This window comes from Bubalus bubalis, chromosome 18 (genome assembly GCF_019923935.1).
Source record: "Bubalus bubalis isolate 160015118507 breed Murrah chromosome 18, NDDB_SH_1, whole genome shotgun sequence".
NCBI lineage: Eukaryota > Metazoa > Chordata > Mammalia > Artiodactyla > Bovidae > Bubalus > Bubalus bubalis.
In genome coordinates, this window is record NC_059174.1 from 61,916,061 (window position 1) to 61,934,821 (window position 18,761).

The 18,761-nt window shown below is 61.1% G+C and overlaps 2 protein-coding genes across 5 annotated transcripts; both read right to left on the bottom strand.

The window, feature by feature from the left end:
• Nucleotides 1-74: 74 nt before the first annotated feature.
• Nucleotides 75-9,950, bottom strand: NAT14 (N-acetyltransferase 14 (putative)). Of its 2 annotated transcripts, none has more exons than XM_025269648.3 (3): nucleotides 9,821-9,950; nucleotides 1,998-2,113; nucleotides 75-1,216 (listed from the first exon to the last, which is right to left on the bottom strand). In XM_025269648.3, the coding sequence occupies exons 2-3, from the start codon at nucleotides 2,067-2,069 to the stop codon at nucleotides 668-670; spliced, it is 621 nt and encodes a 206-aa protein (XP_025125433.1). In that variant the 5' UTR covers nucleotides 2,070-2,113; nucleotides 9,821-9,950; the 3' UTR covers nucleotides 75-667. The 2 variants fall into 2 exon arrangements, with proteins under 2 accessions (XP_025125433.1, XP_006064088.1); XM_006064026.4 differs by lacking the exon at nucleotides 9,821-9,950 and adding an exon at nucleotides 2,510-3,114.
• Nucleotides 3,254-9,952, bottom strand: ZNF628 (zinc finger protein 628). 3 transcript variants are annotated; one of them, XM_044930916.2, is made up of 2 exons: nucleotides 9,821-9,952; nucleotides 3,254-6,462 (listed from the first exon to the last, which is right to left on the bottom strand). In XM_044930916.2, exon 2 carries the CDS (start codon nucleotides 6,455-6,457, stop codon nucleotides 3,380-3,382), a length of 3,078 nt encoding a protein of 1,025 aa, XP_044786851.2. In that variant the 5' UTR covers nucleotides 6,458-6,462; nucleotides 9,821-9,952; the 3' UTR covers nucleotides 3,254-3,379. The 3 variants fall into 3 exon arrangements, with proteins under 3 accessions (XP_044786851.2, XP_044786852.2, XP_025125431.3); XM_044930917.2 differs by lacking the exon at nucleotides 9,821-9,952 and adding an exon at nucleotides 9,465-9,758; XM_025269646.3 differs by lacking the exon at nucleotides 9,821-9,952 and adding an exon at nucleotides 7,008-8,862.
• Nucleotides 9,953-18,761: the final 8,809 nt, after the last annotated feature.

The window sequence follows — 18,761 nt, forward strand, 5'->3', positions numbered from 1 at the left end:
CCTCGGGAAGGAGGGGCCAGACAAAAGTGGTGGGTGTGGAGGCAGACTGGAAAAGGCATCAGAGAGAGATGGCGCGCAGCGGTTACAGGCTTTATTAACAAACGGGTGTAAAAAACCAGATGGGTCTGGCCGCCCCTCTGGGCTCCCACCTTCCTGGGGAGGGGCTGACCGGGCCACCCTGTGCCCACCACTCCCTCCCTGGGGCTCTCTCCAGACAACCCTCCCCTGCAGAGGCTTCGCTCAGCCCCTCTCTGCCTCTGCAGCCTCACCCCCTCCAAGCATGGGCATCGCCCCCCACCCTACCCTCCGGGGCTGGGGGGGCCCTCATCCCTGTTTGGGGTGCCCCTGCGAAGTCCTAACCCCAGTGGGGAGCATACGTGCTCGGCCTCCTCTCCTGCCACATGTCATAACACAAGCGACACAGGCTTGGCAGACAGACAGATAAGATTTCTCCGTGCAGACAGAATCTGAGGCAGGGGTTGGACGAGTTGACCCCTCTAAGAAGTTCAAACACTACGGATGGGCATCAGGCTGTGGCGGGGTCTCTTGCCCTCTGTGGGCCTCAGCTGCTGGGCCCTGGTGGGGGAGGTGGGAAGGATGGTGTGGAAGTGCCTGCACACAGCAGGTGCTCACTAAGTACTGCTTTTCCTCCCACTAGGGTCTGCAGTCACAGTTCCTTGCTGAACTCCCGCACCAGCGTGTAGCCCATGCAGCCCCAGCTCCCCTCGGCCTGGTAGCCACAGCCCTCCAGCATCCCGGCCACGCCCCAGGCTGCCACGGCCACTGGGACCACCAGGCGTGCTCGGGGCTCCCCCATGCCGCCAGCCCAGGCTCGCGCCCGGGACTCAGCAAAGGCCAGCAGGCGCCTGCCTACACCTCGGCGGCGGTGCCAACGGGACACCGAGAGGCGGGTGACCCGGGCCCCATCCCCGGCACTGGAGCCTGGGGCCAGGGCCAGGACCCCGCACACGTCTCCCGAGCCCCTCACTGCCACCCAGGGCCCCCCGAGGCCGCCGGGCGGGGGCAGCGAGCCCCAGCGGGCCCGCAGGCCCAGCTTCATGGCAGCCACAGCCAGGAACACGGGCAGGAGGAGGGCCAGGGCGAAGGAGGCCAGGACGAAGCGAAGGCCGCTGCTGGCTGCAGCCAGGAGGAGCAGGGCCGGTGGCCGGGTCAGCGCGTGAAGGGCCACGCGGTTCTCTGTGTCCTTCACGCCAGCCTGCGGGTAGGAGGAGCAGTCAGCTTGGGGGCTCCCGCCGCCGGCAGGCAGTGGGGGCCGAGGTAGGCCCTGCCTGGGGTGGGAGCAATCGGAGGGGAGGGGACAGCACTGAGCCGGGGCCTGTGGCAGGCGTGCCGCGGTGTGAACACACTGCTGGCTGGCACACTGGGCTCTGAATGTGGGAGCGGGTGAATTAGGAACGGTGGGCACTCCGGGTTCAGCGGAGTTGCAGGCGTGAGGCACCAGGGGAGACTGGACAGAGGAGCCGCCCCACCAAGAGAGGAAGCTGGAAGGGGCCTGGGAGTCCTCGAGGGCCAGGCTTGGAGTAGTAGGAGGCTGGGGCACAGGGCTGAGGGGACGTGGGAAGATGGAAGGGCTTGTACTGCGGGGGGCACGGCTTGGATCTATGGTGGGGGAGCACTAACATCCCGCGTGCCATGTGGCGTGGCCACACACAGACACAAAACCGTTCTCGATCCCCAGGTTAGGGAGAAGGCACTAGAGAGAGGAGGGTCCAAGGCTGGAAGTATCTTAGGAGCAAAAGGTTGCTCTCCAGGGTCACCGCCGGCTCAGGAGGGTGGCTGAAGCCACTCGGGATGCCCCCTACCCCCTTCTGGGCTCCCTGGTGCCCCTCATTCTGTCCCCGCCCCTCCCAAGCTCATTGGTGTCCCCATTCTTTCCCCGCCCCCTGCTGGGCTTTCTAGGGTCCCGCCCCCCACCCCCAAGTGGTACCCTCCGTCCCACGCCCCCCGGGCTCAGTGGCGCTTCTAATGTCTCTCACCTTCAGCATTTCCAGCACTAAGGGTTTCTCATCTTCCCTCATCTCCCGCACCGACAGGTGGCTGGGGGCCATGGCAGCCCCCAGACTCCCGCGCCCCCAAAGGAGCAGGCGTGCACCTGGCGAAAACAAGCAGGTCAGTGTCAGGAGGACACCTCTTGTTCCCCAAAGTGTCCCAGAGCTGCGGGCCAGCAGCGGCAGCGTGTCCAGGTCAGGACGCGGGATGCTGGCGGCCACCAGGCGAGGGCCGAGACAGGACAGGCTTCCCGGCCAACCCAGCGACCTTCCGAAGCCTCTCGGGTGAAGCCCGCCCCCGGCGGTATTCGGCGACCCACGCCTAAAAGCCTGGTGCCTGCCACCACCGCGCTGCCTCCAGGCCCCGCGGCTGCCCTGGGGGTGAGTGAACCCCCCAGCCAGGGAAAGGACCGCGCTCCCCGCCCCCAGCGCCCAGAGCGCCTCTGCCCCCCGGCCGCCCCGGAGCAGCGCCTGTCGCAGGAACGAGGACTTTCAGACACCTCTGTGGGTCGCTCCCGCTTTTGACAAGGTGCGAGAGGCAGGGGGCAGGGTCGGGGAGGGGTCGCCGGCGGAAGTGACGTCAGATACGCGCACTGGGGGCGGGGCAGCGCCTGCTCTCGGGCTTAGTAACCGTTGCCAAGCGTCTGGCCGGATAGGTTAGAGCCGGGAGGAGCGGCGGAGAGAGCGGGAGTGCAGGACGCTGGCGGGGGAGGGGGCCTGATGGAAGGGCCTGGAACTGTAGACCGGGTGGAGGCGGGCAGCGGGGCTTACCCAGCGCACCCCCGGCCGGCTTCCCGACGGCCCCTGGTTGCTAAGCGACCTGAGCGCGGGGGTGAGGCCGCGAAGGCGGCTTGATTCCCAATGGCTCCCCGGCTTCCGCGGGCGGGGCCGCTGCAGCATCTCAGACCCACAGGTTCCCCAGCTGCCCACCAGGGCTCTCAGTGATCGTCGGGATAAGCATCCCCGCCATCCACTTATTTTTCTGCGCGAGGAGGGGCGCGGCGACTTACAGAAAACAAGTGGCAGAACCGGTGTTCCAGATTCCAGTGCCTCCCCTATACCGTGACCGTTGCGTCCCTTTCCTTTAAAAATGGATAAACAGGGACCCCACATAGGAGCAGCGGCTGGCCCCAAGACGCAAAGCCACCTGCGAACCAGGAAGCAGGAGACCCCCCAGTTTCCAAGTGGTGGCTATGGTCATGACATTGACCTCCCACCCCACCAATAAGAAAAAACACAAGAGAGGGGATTCTGGTCTTTATTAGCAAGCCCAGCCTGCAGCTTCCTCCGCCCAGCCCAGCCCAGCCCAGCCCAGGCGGAGATGGGTTCGGGCCTCTTCATGGGGCGGGAAGAGATACCGGTGGTCCGACTCAAAACGTGTGCACCAGCTGGACCGCGGGCAGAGTCTGGACAATCTGGATGGAGGGCAGGCCCTGTGGGGCCACGCCCCCGGGTGCCGCTCCTGCGGGGACCACTTGTACCATCTGGGGTCCCGGGGCCGCAGGGACGCCCGCAGGAGCAGAGGCTGGGCCAGGCGGTGGGGGCGCCAGCAGCTGCAGCGCAGCGGCGCCTCCACCAGCGCTGCCGTTCTCCAGCAGCTCTGCAGCTGGGGCGCTGCGGATAATGAGCAGCTTCTGTCCGGGCGGGCCGGAGGCTGGCGGCTCAGCCAGCCCCGACGGTAAGGTCTCTACCTCCTGCACACACAGCTGGGTCTGCTCCCCGTCGGCCCCGCTCAGCACCAGCACGCTCTGCAGCCCTTCCTCCGTCTGCAGCGTCTCAAAGAGCACATCTGGGACCACCCCCGGGCCGGCCTCGCCCTCGCCAGGCTCCCCTGGGCCGGGGTCCGCCAGCAACTCCTCGGCTGCCCCGCTCTGAACCACCAGCAGATTAGGCGCCTCGGTGGTCACGGCTCCCCCGCTGGAACTGGACAGCGGACCCGTCACAGGCTGGAGCTGGACCGTGGTCACCTCCTGGGCCGGCTGGAGCTGGACGGTGGTCAGTTCCGGGGCTGGACGAAGGGGCTGGAGCTGAACCCCACTCATTTCCTGCGGGCCTGTCTCCCCACCCGCCACGTTCTGCAGAACTATAAGGCTCTGCCCTCCCACGTTCCCCCCAGCGTTGCTTCCTCTCTGCACGCCTAACCCCCCAGGGCCTGGCAGCCAAACTACTCCAGCCCCCGGCCCAGCTTTCCCCGCAGCCCGCAGGCCCTGCCGGGCGCAGCCGCCCCCCCCAGCGGAGCCGGAGGAGGGCAGCAGGATGAGCTTGGGGGGCGCAGGCGGGGGCGGGGGCGTGGGCGGCTGGACGCTGCTGGGAATCAGCTGCAGGCCCTGAGCCGTCTGCACCAGGAGAAACGTCTGTGAGTTGGGAGCGGCGGGGCCGGGGGCCGCGGCCGGGGCTGTCCCCCCGGCCACCTCTAGGGAGAGCGTGGCCTGGAGGTGGGGGAGGATGTGCACATCCTGGGTGGCCGACGGAGCAGGGGTGGCGGCCAGCGGGGCCGGGGGCTGGGGGCCGGCTGCGGGGGCATGCGTCCTCAAGTGCCGCTGCAGGTAGGCGGCCATGACGAAGCTGCGGCCGCAGACTGGGCAGGTGAAGGGCCGCTCGGCTGAGTGCGTGCGCTGGTGCAGCAGCAAGTTGGAGGAGTGTGTGAAGGTCTTGGGGCAGAGCGGGCAGCGGAAGGGCCGCTCGCCCGTGTGCACGCGCTGGTGCTGCCGCAGGTTGGAGGTCTGCGCGAAGCTTTTGCCACACACGCCGCAGGCGTGGGGCCGCTCGCCCGTGTGCACATGCCGGTGGCGCCGCAGGCACGACGTGTTGCGGAAAGCCTTGCCGCACTCGCCACAGGCGTAGGGCCGCTCGCCCGAGTGCAGCCGCAGGTGGTACTGGTAGTGCGAGGACCACTTGAAGGTGAGGCCGCACTGGCCGCACGTGAAGGCGCGCAGGCCCGTGTGCACGCGCTGGTGGATGGCGAGCAGCGACGAGCGCTTGAAGGCCTTGCCGCACTCGCCGCACTGGTAGGGCCGCTCGCCCGTGTGGTCCCGCAGGTGGTAGCGCAGCCCCGAGGAGCCCTTGAAGGCCTTGCCGCACTCGGCACATTTGTAGGGCCGCTCCGCTGAGGCCGGCGCAGGCGCGGGGGCCGGCGGGCCGGGCACTGGCCCCAGCGGTTCCTGCGGGCAGGTGACCTCGGCGGCCTCGGCCTGGGGGGGCGGGCGCCCGGCCGCGGCCTCCTCCACATGGCTCTGCTGATGCGCCAGCAGGCTGGCCAGCTGCGGGAAGGCACCGTCACAGCTGCCGCAGCGGAACGCCTGCCCACCCGCCGCCCCGTGGCTGTGCTGGTGGCGGGAAAGGCCGGCCACCGTCCGGAAGGACTTCCCGCAGGGGAGGCAAGCAAAGCCAGGGGCAGCGGCGGTGGCAGGAGCAGGCTGGGGCAGCGGGGACCGCGGCGGCGGCGGCGGGTCGGCCTTGGGCGCCTCGGAGGGCGCGGCAGCCGGCGGGGGCGGCGCCTCGGGCCCTGGGCACGGCTGGTGCTCCAGGAGCAGCTCCTCGCTGCCGAAGCCCAGCTCGCAGCCTTCGCAGCGGTACACCAGCTCCACCGTGGTCTCGGCTGCGGCCAGGAAGAGCTCGGGCACCACGGGCGGGGGCGCGGGCGGGGGCGGGGCGGGCGGGCTGGGCGGCGGCAAGGGCCGCTGCAGGTAGGCGTCGGAGACCAGGACCTTGCCACCGGCGGCGGGCTCACGCGGCGGAGGCCCGGGGCCAGCGCCCGGGGCAGGGGCAGTGGCGGCGCCGCCGTGTGTGCGCTGGTGCAGCAGCAGGTTGGAGGAGTGCGTGAAGGTCTTGGGGCAGAGCGGGCAGCGGAAGGGCCGCTCGCCTGTGTGCACGCGCTGGTGCTGCCGCAGGTTGGTGCTCTGCGTGAAGCTCTTGCCGCACACGCCGCAGGTGTAGGGCCGCTCGCCCGTGTGCACGTGCCGGTGGCGCCGCAGGCTGGACGAGTTCTTGAAGGCCTTGGGGCAGTCCGGGCAAGGGTAGGGCCGCTCGCCCGTGTGCTGCCGCAGGTGGTACTGGTAGTGCGAGGACCACTTGAAGGCCAGGCCGCACTGGCCGCAGGTGAAGGCGCGCAGGCCCGTGTGCACGCTGCGGTGGATCTGCAACAGCGACGAGCGCTTGAAGGCCTTGGGGCAGTCGGGGCACTGGTATGGCCGCTCGCCCGTGTGGCCCCGCTGGTGGTAGAGCAGCGCCGATGAGCCCTTGAAGGCCTTGGGGCAGTCGGGGCACTTATAGGGCCGCTCGCCTGTGTGCGTGCGCTGGTGGTGCAGCAGGCGGGATGACCAGCGGAAGGACTTTCCGCACTCCCCACACTCATACTGCGCCGGCGGGGCGGGGGCCACAGGCCCGGGCTTCTCACTGGCCCCCTCGGCGGTCGAGGCCGGTGCCATGTCCACGTGGGAGCCGACCATCACACCTGGGGAGGGACGCGGGGTCAAGGCAGGCCGGGGGCTCCCCGCACCTCCACTCACACACCGGACCATCGCAGCCCCACACCCACAGGCTGGCCCTTTCAGAGGCAGGGAGCACCTCCCTTCGGACAAGGAGGCTGCTGCCCGCGATGGAGGCTGCCCGCGAGAGGCCTTGGGTGCTCAAGGGGAAACTTCGGGCATAGTGGGAGGAGCTGGTCACTCCCTGATACGGGGCATCCCCTCCAAGAGGCTGGAGGGCTCTCTGCCCCGTCCCCCTAAAGACAGGCGTGTCCTTAAAGGACGCCGGGTCTCTAGCGCCCTGGCTCCAGATCCTTCGGTCAGCTCCCTCTAAAGACCTCCTCCTCCATCCTGCCTTAGTACCTGCTCCCACTGCCGAAGCCCTTTCCCTCTAAACCAAGCCTCTCCGACACCTACTCTCCATCGCTACGCATTCTGCTCCAGCGCCCCCTTCTGACGGCTGAACCCCAAACCGACCACGGACCCTGCAGCCCGCACCCTAGCCCCCATCCAGACCCTCGCCACCCCTTACCCAGTATACGGTGCTGCTGGTGACCTGAAGCCACCTGGCCTCGTCTCCCTGCGCATCCAATCCCAAGGATCTCAAAGCTCCCTCCCCATCGCCCTGCACTGCCCACCAGGTGACACCTGGCGCGTCTTCTCTCCTCTCCTCTCTCCTGTCCCCTCTTGCTCTTAGCCGGTGGAGCTTGCCACTGACCCTGTGGCTGAGAAAATAAAAGCAACCAGAACAGAATGCTCCCACAATGCAGCAATTACACCCGTGGTTCTCAACGAGGCCATGCGATCTGCACGCCCCCCACTACGCCCCCACCCCAGGGGACATCTGGCCATGCTTGCAGACTGGGTTGGCTGTGTCGACTGGAGGGGCAGGGGCCAATGTCATCTAGTGGGCAGCGGCCAGAGACTCTGCTCCACGTCCTAAATGCACGGGACAGAACCACTCACCCCTAAACAGCAAAGAGCCATCAGTTCAAAATGCCAGGGGTGCTGAGGCTGAGAAACCCTGAACTGCCCCCCACCCCTGCCATCTGCCTCCTGCCTCTGGGCCAAAGACTCAGACTTTCCTCACCTCCTGGACCGTCCCCGTCACTGCACCCAAGGGCTAAGTCTCCCATCTTTAAAAAGAACAAAGACCCTTCACCCCACTTCCTCCTCCAGCTGTGGCCTCCTTTCTGTCTCCGTGCAAAGCCACCCCCAACATGCCATCAGTACACCCTTCCTCCCATCTCAAACCCTGCCAACCAGACCCTCCCCCACTCTCATGGCCTCCACGGTGCTAAAGCCAGTGGTCTCTGCTCAGTGGTCAGCAGACACCATGGTTCTCTCTCCTTGAACCACTGCCCTGGCTTCTGGGCTCCCCGCTCTCCTCACCTGCCAGCCCTTCTCTGTTTCGGGTGGCAGTCCTATTGTGAATACTGGAGAGTCCGGGGCTCTGCCAGCCTTCCTCTTCTGCACCCACCCTCTCCCTGGGGGCCCCCACCACTCCTGGGACTCCACAATCTACAAACGGGACCATTCCGAAACTCCTCTCCACTTGACACCTGACCTTGGACACCTACACCCCTGCTGGGCGCCTAAGAGACACCTCACACTTAGGCCCCACACCCAGCTCCAGCTCCAATTTCTGTTCCTGCTGTCTCCCCTCTGTGTCCCGGCCCGCTGCAAATCTCTCTCTCACCCCCAGTCTTCTCCATCTCGGAAAACAGCTTTGTTTTTCCTCAGGCCAAAAGTCCCCGGGCACCCTCGACTCCTCTCTCTCTCGCTCTCTCTGACCAGTCCATTAGCTGACTCCCCTATTCTGGCAGGAGCATCGCTGGAATCTGACAATTCTCCTAGTTCCCATCCTTACTCTTCTCACCCCCAGCCTGTTCCCAACACAGAGGCTGAATGGAAACTGCTGACACAGACCATCTCATTGCTCTGTGCTAAAGGCTTCCACAGCTCCCATCTGACAGCAGAAGACAGATCCCTCCCCAAAACCTACAGACTTCCCACGGCCTGTGGCCTCCTCCCCTCCCTGACTCTCTGCCTGCTGGCCTCTCCAACCCTCACAGCTCCCTGCTCAAGGGGCCGCGGCAGGCATGCCAGCTCCCACCTGGGACCCTCACACAGGCCCCGGCCTAGAAGCCCCTTTCCTCCCTCACCTCCAAGGCTTTGTGGAAACGTCATCTCCGGGAGGTATTCCCTGATCACTCTACTAAACTCTGCAGTCCCTGCCAACACGCTGCAATCTCTTTCTCTGCCTTGTTATACCCCCCGTCATGGGGCTTATCACTTTCTGTCCGACTCTTTGCGACCCCATGGACTGTAGCCTACCAGGCTCCTCCGTCCATAGGATTCTCCAGGCAAGAGTACTGGAGTGGGTTGCCGTTTCCTTCTCCAGGAGATCTTCCCAACCCAGGGATCGAACCCGGGTCTCCCGCATTGCAGGCAGACGCTTTACCATCTGAGCCACCAGGGAGACCGCTACCACTTTCTAACCTACTTCATAATCACAGTTTCCTAGCATCAGAGCTGTTGAGATCTGGGGCTGGTCGGGGGTCCAGGGGTCTGTTCCCTGCACTGCAAGTTGGTCAGCCCCTGGCCTCTGCCCACTGGATGCTAATGGCATCTTGTTCACTGTTGCTTCCCGGCGCCTAGAGTCTGGAATGCATCTGCCACAGAATGAGTGCTCGGTGAACACATCTTGAGTGAAACAAAGCGGGGCATCCTCTCTGCACAGGCCATAAAGATCCCCTTTGAGAAAACATGAGCGACCCCTTTGAAATGGAAGCACCTCCTTTTAAGAGACTACCCCAGGAAGCTGCACGTGTCTTTCAGAAGGCAGCATGCCTTAAGAAGACAGCCGTGCTCTGGAAGGGACCGGACCCTGCTGATCCGGTCAACAGCAACCCGTCAAGAGGCCAGGCCACACCCTTCCATCAGGCCCGACTTCCCCTTTAAGAGGGTTCTGCGCCCGCGTACCCACCTATCTTGCTGAGCTAAACTAGGGACTTGCTTTGAAGCCACTAGGATTCAGAAGCTTTTTCCTTCAGCGTGTGGGACACTGTCAGCGGCCTTTAAGAGGCGAATTCTTTCTGGGGGTGCGGGGTGGGGCAGAGGGGCGATGGGAGAGGGGAGAGCTAAAGAACTGCACTACCTGCCCCGACCCTTTAAAGAGCGATCCCTTGCCCTTTAAGAGGGCGGGGCCAGCCCGGCGGACAAAAGTCGGAGGTGAGGCAGCGCCCTTCCCTTTAAGGCACCCCTTCCGGTTTCACGTTCGCCGTTTCCCCAACGTCTCCGCCCTCCGGTCCCTCCCCCACCCCCGCCCCTCCGGTCTCTCACCTGCGGCCCCGACCGGGGAACGAGCGGAGGCGGCCCAGGGCCCTCCCGCAGGGGTCGACGGGAAGGCAGGGCCCCGGCGGCGGCGGGGCGGGAGCGGGGGCCGGGGAGGGGGCGGGGGCGCGCTCCCTCCCAACGGCCCCCGGCGCGAGGCACCCAACCTTTATCGGCGGCCTCTCGCGCACACAAACCCCGACGTCGCCGCCGGTGCGTCAGGACGCCACGTGCGCCGAGGCCCCGCCCCTCCACCCCATTGGCCGCCGGCGGCCGCGGCGCTCTCGGGCGCTTACGGCGCGTAGCATCCTGGGAGTGGTAGTTCTCCCGGAAGCCCGACCACCGATCGGATCCATGAAGCGGTCGCTGGGATGGGACCAAGGCCCGGCAAAGTCGGGTCGGGGCGCGGGGTCGGACGTGTCCCTTTACTAGCATCGACTCCCTCTTGTCTGTGATAGATTCCCGAGCAGGTGTCGCCCTGTCGCTCCTGGCCCACGCCCAGGCCCTCGGGGTTCCCGTTACTCCCATGAGGGAAACCGAGGCCCGCAGTGCTGGCAGTTGCGGGCGTCTGTCGCCTGCTCGCGAGTGCGGCTGTCGGGCAACCTGGGCCTGGCTTTGCAGGGGGCTCGCCCAGGGCACTAGGGACTCCTGGGGGCCTTGGGACCGCCGGGACCGTTCTGAACCCCGTGTCTGCCCTTACCATGTTCACCAGCCTCCAAGCCACACCGGCTTTTCTGCGGGCCCTCCAGCCCAGGTTCTCAGCCAGGGCACTACTGACATCTGGGCTGACCTCTCCTTGCTGTGGGGGCTCTCTTGTACCTTGCAAGCTGGTTCAGCCTGGCCCCCACCCACCAGAGGCCAATAGGGCTCCCTCTACCACACCTTAAGACGGCCCCCTCCAGACCTGGCCACAGTCCCCTGGTTGAGAACCACTGTTCCAAGGCAACTCCCCTCAGCCTGATGGACATGCCTCATGCCACCCCGTACCCCATCCCTTCTCAATTCCTACTGGAAAGTCGCTGTGTTAGGGATAGTCATTCAGGTAGCTGCAGATAGGGAAACCTAGGAAACTTTGGGAGGCCACTGTAAGTTGATGATCACTTAAGAAAGTTACTGGACCATGTTCCCTCCCCCGTATTCCTTTACCTGTAAGATTGTAGCTCACCTAATCCTTGGTGGCAGGGAGGGGCGTCCCTGGTGGCTCAGATGGTAAAGAATCCACCCGCAATGCAGGAGACCTGGGTTTGATCCCTGGGTTTGGGAAGATCCCCTGAGAAGGAAATGGCAACCCGCTCCAGTATTCTTACCTGGAGAATGCCATGGACACAGGAGGCTGGTGGGTCTTCACTCCCTGGGGTTACAAAGAGTCCCTCACAACTGAGCAACTTTTTTTTTTAATCCTTGGGGGCAGAGCTCTCTCACCTGCCCGTTTTCACCTCTTACAAGCATCCTATATTAATAACTCTACTTCTTCCTATCACTCTGTCTCTCACTGAATTCTTTCTATGATGAGACCTCAAGAATCTGAGTTTCATTAAGTCGTGAGACCAGCTGTGTGATCTTAGTTGGAGGACTGTGGGTTTGGGCCGGGTTCCAGTCCCAAGCGGAGGTGAATGGTTTCCCCTTTGCTAGGTGGGGGTCCCATTACATGCTCATCTCTGCTCCATGTCAGAGGGGTGGGGTCTGCCTTTGCCACCCAGGTGTCTCCAACAACCAACAAGGGGTCCTGTCAGGAGCAGGCAGCACTCTTGAATAAGTGAAGTTCTACAGCCTCCCAGATGGTTGGACCATAAAGAAGGCTGAGCACCTCAGAATTGATGCTTTGGAATTGTGGTGTTGGAGAAGACCCTTGAGAGTCCCTTGGACTGCTAGGAGATCCAACCAGTCCATCCTAAAGGAAATCAACCCTGAATATCCATTGAAAGGACTGATGCTGAAACTCCAATACCTCGGCTACCTGATTTGAAGAGCCTGATTCTGGAAAAGACTGAGGGCAGGAGGAGAAGGGGGCGACAGAGGATGAGATGGTTGGATGGTATCACCAACTCAATGGACATGAGTTTGAGCAAACTCCGGGAGACGGTGAAGGACAGGGAAGCCTGGCATGCTGCATGCAGTTCTCGGGTCACAAAGAGTCTGACTCGACTTAGTGACTGAACAACAAAAGACAGTTCCCCAAGGCCCTCAGGCAGGCTGGGACTTGGGTTATCTGAGTGGTCAGACCTACCCTGCCCAGCAGGGTCTTTATGAAATCCCCACCTAAACATTGCTCTCCCTTTAGCTTTTCTTTACCTCCCCTGCCAGAAAAGAGGCCCTGGAGGGACACCTGAGCAGAGCACTGAACGGTCCAGGAGGACGAGGGGAAGGCTAGGGAGAAGCGAAAGCTGCAGGCCGCGCCCCCGGGGCTCTGTATCCCCGGCTCTTCCACGCGCCAGGCCCCGCCCCCTGACCTGGGCTTGGGAAAGGAGGGAGGAGCCCCCGGGAGCAACAGGATCCCGTTCTCTGGGGGCCTGGGGCTTCCTTGGGGAAGGGAAAATAAAATCTGCAGATCTGGCAGGCTCATTTTCAAAGCAGCAGTAACAGCCCTGTGGGGCGCCTGACGGAACGCCGGCACCGTGTCTGGCTCCCCGAGGACACGCGCGGGAGGAGCCTTGCCCCCCACCAGCCATGCCTGCGCTGGAGCCCTCACGGAGCCTTGACTGTGGACCCCTCGGCACAACCCTGCGCCAGACGTCACGGGTCCTGACCCAGAGGGGCCAGCTGACACAGACATCACAGGAGGTCATCAGAGGCACCCGGTCCAGGCTCCAGAGCCTCCAGACCCTCAGTCGCGACCCACGACCCTCCCCCGGCTTCGCTCTAAGAACTGGGACATAGTCACGCGGGGCGGGGGGCGGGGGCGTGGGGTGCAGCAAAAGTTGGGCCCCAGTGAGTTTACAAAGTGTTAGTCGCTTCAGTGGTGTCAGACTCTTTGTGACCCCATGGACTGTAGCCCCCAGAATCCTCTGTCCATGGGATTCTCCAGGCAAGAGTATTGGAGTGGGTTGCCATTTCCTTCTCCAGGGGATCTTCCCGACCCAGGGGTCTAACCCCAGTCTCCTGCATTGAAACTCTTCACCATCTGAGCCTCTACAGGAGATGAGGGGTGGCAATAAACAGGACATAATAACGCATATCCTATGGCTATGTGCTGCTAAGCATCTCAGGGGAGAAAACAGCAGGAAAGATGGGCAAGGGCATGTGTCCAGGGCTAGGGGCAGGTGGTGAAGGCTCCACGGAGGACCAAGCCAACGTCTGGACATCTGCCTCTCCAGTCCTCAGGTGGGATCTTGGTTCCCAACCAGGGGCTGAACGCCAGGGATGGAACTTGCACCCCCTGCTGTGAAAGCATGGAGTCTTAACCACTGGGCCAGCAGGGAAGTCCCCCAAGGCATCCTTCTTTCTGGCCAAGGACACCCTGCCCTAGTGCTTTACAGGGGGAGGGACCCCCCCCAAGGAGATCAGGGGTCCCGTCCAGCCCCAGTGCCTCGAGCCCCCCGCCTGGCCAGTCGGGTGGACGGTTCTTCCCAGGGGGACAGGGCTGAGGGAGGCCCGCAGTCTTTGAAGGTGGCCAGGACCTGGGGAGCACAGGGATCACTCCTGCCCCAAAGGCCCTGCGTGCGGCGGGGGTGTCCCTCACTCCTGTTATCCGTTCTCAGCATGTGCAATCAGGGGTCCTCATCAGCTGACTTTGAGTTAATCTATAGGAAACGTGAGAGTTCATTTCATGTGTAACCTTGATTGGACCACAGGCTGCCCAGCAGTTAAACATGATTTCTGGATGTGTCTGTGAAGGTGTTTCTGGCAGAGTTTGCATTTGGATCAGTAGACTGAGCGGAGCTGGGGGCCCACCTGCATGTGGGTGGATGCCATCTGATCCACTGAGGGCCTGAACAGAACCCAAAGGTGGAAGGAGGTGGACTTCACTCTCTGCCTGACGGTCTGAGCTGGGACACTGCTCTCTGCCTGCACTCGCCACTCCTGGTTCTCGTGTCTTCAGACCCAGGCTGGAGCCTGCAACATCAGCTCTCTGGTTCTCAGGCCTTTGGACAATACCACGGCTTTCCTGATATGCCGATGACACCACCCTAATGGCAGAAAGTGAAGAGAAACTAAAGAGCCTCTTGATGAAGGTGAAAGAGGAGAGTGGAAAAAGCTGGCTTAAAATTCAACATTCAAAAAACTAAGATCATGGCATCCAGTCCCATCACTTCATGGCAAATAGATGGGGAAACAATGGAAACAGTGACAGACTTTATTTTCTTGGGCTCCAAAATCACTGCAGATGGTCACTGCAGCAATTAAATGAAAAGATGCTCTTTGGAAGAAAAGACCAACCTAGACAGCGTATGAAAAAGCGGAGAGACATCACTTTGCTGACAAACATCCATCTAGTCGAAGCTATGGTTTTTCCAGTAGTCCTATGAGAGTTGGACCATAAAGAAGGCTGAGTGCCAAAGAATTGGTGCTTTCAAACTGGTGTTGGAGAAGACTCTTGAGAGTCCCTTGGACTGCAAGGAGATCAAACCAGTCAATTCTAAAGGAAATCAATCTTCACTATTCATTGGAAGGACTGATGCTGAAGCTGAAGCTCCAATACTTTGGCCACCTGATGTAAAGAACTGACTCACCTGAAAAGACCCTGATGCTGGGGAAGATCGAGGGCAGGAGGAGAAGGGGACGACAGAGGACGAGATGGTTGGATGGCATCACCGACTCAATGGACATGAGTTTGCGCAAACTCTGGGAGATAATGAAGGACAGGGAGGCCTGGAGTGCTGCAGTCCCTGGGGTTGCAAGGAGCCAGACATGACTTAGCACCTGAACAACAGCAATAGGGACACTGCTCATATTGGGGCTTCCCTCACAGCTCAGTTGGTAAATCATCTGCCTGCAATGCAGGAGACCCGGGTTTGATTCCTGGGTCAGGAAGATCCCCTGGAGAAGGAAATGGCAACCCACTCCAGTATTCTTGCCTGGAGAATCCCATGGACAGAGGAGCCTGGTGGGCACAGACCATGGGATCGCAAGAGTTGGACATGACTTAGCAACTAAACCACCACCACCACTCATATTGGACTACAGCCCACTCAACTGACCTCCTTTTCATTTAATTACCACTGTAAAGACCTTATCTGTGAACATAGTCACATTCTGAGGTAGGGTGGCTGGGACTTCAACACACGAGTTCAGGAAGGCATAATTCAACCCATCCCTCTTCTCAGAAGAAGAGATATGAAACAAACGTGACGGCGTGGGCGCCTCTGGGTTATGGGTTGAGGACACCAGGAGCCTCTCATCTGTAAATGTTTACAATAAATGCTACGGGGAACAGGGACTTCCCCAGTGGTCCAGTGGCTGAGACTCCATGCTCCCAATGCTGGGGGCTGGGGTTCAACCCCTAGTCAGGGAAGTAGATCCCACATGCCGTAAGAGCTTGCATGCCACAACTAAGACCTGGCACAGATAAAGAAAGAAAGAAATATTTTAAAAAGAAAATATTATGGGGACAAAGTTCCCCTTGGACTGGGTTGAGGGAGGCAGCATATGACGGGGTGGAGGCAGGGAGGGAGAAGCCTTGTCTGGGCTCCCAACGGGGTCCTGACACCCCTTCCACACACCAGAGAGGGATGTAGGGGCAGGGTCAGCGAGGCCAGTAAAGGAGGTTTGGGGCAGGGCCCTGAGCCCCGGAAACTACCTCTGTCCCAAACCTTCCATGGCTCCCATCACTCTTGCACTCATAACACAACTCCTGCCTAGCCTACAAAGCCTCACGTGTCTGGCCCCAACCACTTCTCTGACTTCATCTCCTCACATCGCTCTCTCTCTCTCTCTCTCTCTCTCACTCCCTCCCTTCAAGCTTACTCCTGCCTCAGGGCCTTTGCACACACTGTGCCCTCTACCTGGGAAGCTCCTGGTTGCCACCCCTTGCATTAGGGTTGCCAGACAATTATCACCTTCTCAGAGAGGGTTTCTCTACCTGAAGCATCACCCCTGCCTGAAACTTCCTGTCCAGCCTCTGCATCTTCATGGCACCTCTGGAACCGTAATTTCTAGTTTACAGATGGCTCCCTCCCAGACTCCTGCAGGGACAGACTGTGCTTGTCTTGTTCACCACTGCATCCTGAGTCCCTGCACACAGCAGGTGCTGCATAAATGCTTGCTGACTGACTCCATGCACCCTCTACCACCAGTTCCAAGAGCTGGGATAGGAGAAAGGAGTCTGTGAATACTTTCTCATACCAGAAAGGGCAGGTCCTCAGATGAAGCCAACCCCCAGCTGCGGGGGACTTTCATTAAGGAAGGAGACAGGGGGGCTTCCCTGGTGGTTCAGTTAAAGGATCCACCTGACAATGCAAGAGATTCGGGTTTGATCCCTCATCCCGGAAGATTCCCACATCCCACGGGGCAACTAAGCTCATGCACCACAGCTGTTGAGCCCGTGCTCTAGAGTTGGGGAGCCACAACTATTGAAACCCTCATGCTGCAAAGCCCCAACTCTGCAACAAGACAAGCTGGCCCAACGAGAGGCCAGAGCACTGCATCTAGAGAAGGCCCACGCAGCAATGAAGACCCAGCACGGCCAAAAATAAATGCATTAAAAAAATTATTTTTAGGAAAGGAAGGACGCGGGGGACTTCCCTTGGTGGTCCAGTGGCTAAGACTGCTCCCAATGCACGGGCCTGGGTCCCAGTCAGGGAACTAGACCCCACATGTCGCAGCTGGAAGATCCCGCATGTGCAACTAAATAAATAAATTTATTTAGTGCACCCAAATAAATAAATATTTTTAAAGACTTTTTTTGCCTTTTTTTTTTTTTTTTTTTAAAGGGACGGAGACAAGAGGAAAAGGAAAGAGGCTCAAAAGTGCAAGCCACACACACCCTGGAGCGTCCCTCCCTCAGGACATCCCAAGGCCGGCCTCGGACGTTGGCGCCCCCTGGTGGGCCATCCAGGCGACACCCTGCCGGCGGGCCGCCCTCCCACGGGGACCGAGTGGTCAGCAGTTGTTGCCTGTGACCCTTGATGGCTTGGATGTGAGTCCGCTCCTGGAGCTGGGCTGGCAAAGATCATGCCAGCCATGCAGGGGCAGCCCTTTGCCTGTCCTGGGGCCTGAGCTCTGACCTCTAACCCTGCAGAGACCTGGGGGGTCCACTCCCCCCAGCACCCTGCTGCCCAGGCATTCTGGACTTTCCCCTCTGGGCCTGAGAGCAACAGGTCAGGAAACCTTCCAGGCCTACCTAGCTAGGACACCACATGCCTGTCCAGGACACGTGTGCGCACACACACACACACACACACACACACACACACAGTCGGCCCAGATCAAGACGGAGACACATTCAAAGTCTGAGCGATGCTCTGGAGATGGTGACAGGTGGTGACAGAGACAGCAAGACAAGCCAGAAGCACAGAGTGGGGGGCGTCATCAGAGACACTGCAAAGGAGAGAGGTGCAGACCCGGGGCGGCAGGAGAGCTGGGCGCAGAGGAGGAGAGAGCATCGGTGACACAGAGCCAGCCCTGGGGTCAGGGAGACTCACAGACGGACAGTGAGAGGGCCGGGGCGGGTGCAGGAGGCCCGAGATGCTGCCAGGCGGACCCGACGCCCAGGCCCCCCTGCTGCGTCCAGGCTGCCCTGTCCCTGACCGTGGCGTGGCACACAGGTGGCACTGGGGGTGGGAGGGACAGCACTCAACACACTGGAGCTGTGGCTGGTGTGAGTGATACGGGGCATCTGGCCCAACCTCTGCTGCTGGCCGCACTGGCTGCAGCTCTCAACACACTGCCAGGGGGACTGGACCTCCAGCAATGTTGCTGGCTGCCTGCTGCTGGCACGGGTCGCCTGCCCCATGCAGGCCGCCACACTCAGTGCCCGCTGCTACCGTGCTGCGGCTGGCCTGGTGCCCCCTCTGAGCCTGTTCCCCGGCTGGGCTTCGGCCACTGCCCACTGGGCTGCCACCCGGGGCATGGCTGGATGATGAACGGGCCCGGGAAGCAAAGGCCTGGATTCGGGCATTGTTTAGTCGCTAAGTCGTGTCCAACTCTTTGTGACCGTGTGTACTGTAGCCCCCCAGGCTCCTCTGTCCAGTCCATGGGGTTTCCAAATTCAAGTTCAAACCCCATCTTTGCCACTGAGTCACTGTGGGAGTTTGGGGGATTTCTCCCTGGGCCACCTTCTCATCCCCATCTTACCAGAATGTGACAGTTGGACCCTAAAGAAGGCTGAGTGCCAAAGAGTTGTTGCTTTCCAGCTGTGGTGCTGGGGAAGACTCTTGAGAGTCCCTTGGACTGCAGGGAGATCCAACCAGTCCACCCTAAAGGAAATCAACCCTGAATATTCCTTGGAAGGACTGATGCTGAAGCTGAAGCTCCAATACTTTATGCTATATCCCATCTCGTAGCTCTCATTTCAAAAGGACGGCTTGCTAAGCATTCCCAAGAGGCTCCATTCTCTCACTACCAGGACCTGGGTTCAATCCCTGGTCTAGGAACTAAGATCCCTCAAGCATCTCTGCCAAAAAAAAAAGGGGGGGGACTCCTATAATATATATTCTCTTCTTGAGCCGTTTTATAGTTGTTTATAATTTGTTACTGATAATATTACCTGGGAATCGTTCAGGGGGGAATTTATAATGGATGGACTTAGAAATAACATATTTTAGTATTTAACGACTGAGAGCTTTTTTTTTTTTAAGATTAATTTATTTATGTTTGGCTGTGCCGGTATTGGCTGCTTCCTCCGGTGGCGGTGAGCAGGGGCTGCTCTCCAGTTGCGGTGCGCTGGCTTCTCACTGCAGAGGCTTCTCTTAGGGCAGGGCCCGGCACTCGGTGTGCGGCCTCCGTAGTTGCTGCACGTGGGCTCAGTCCTTGCGTTTGCCGGGCTCCAGAGCGCAGGCTCAGTAGTTGCGGT

Bases quoted from the DNA above. Each gene is read 5' to 3' on its own strand.
- ZNF628 (XM_044930916.2), bottom strand. From the start codon at position 6,457: ATGGTCGGCTCCCACGTGGACATGGCACCGGCCTCGACCGCCGAGGGG.
- NAT14 (XM_025269648.3), bottom strand. From the start codon at position 2,069: ATGGCCCCCAGCCACCTGTCGGTGCGGGAGATGAGGGAAGATGAGAAA. The intron at 1,217-1,997 runs GTGAGAGACATT...TCCTACCCGCAG, and splicing joins TAGTGCTGGAAATGCTGAAG to GCTGGCGTGAAGGACACAGA.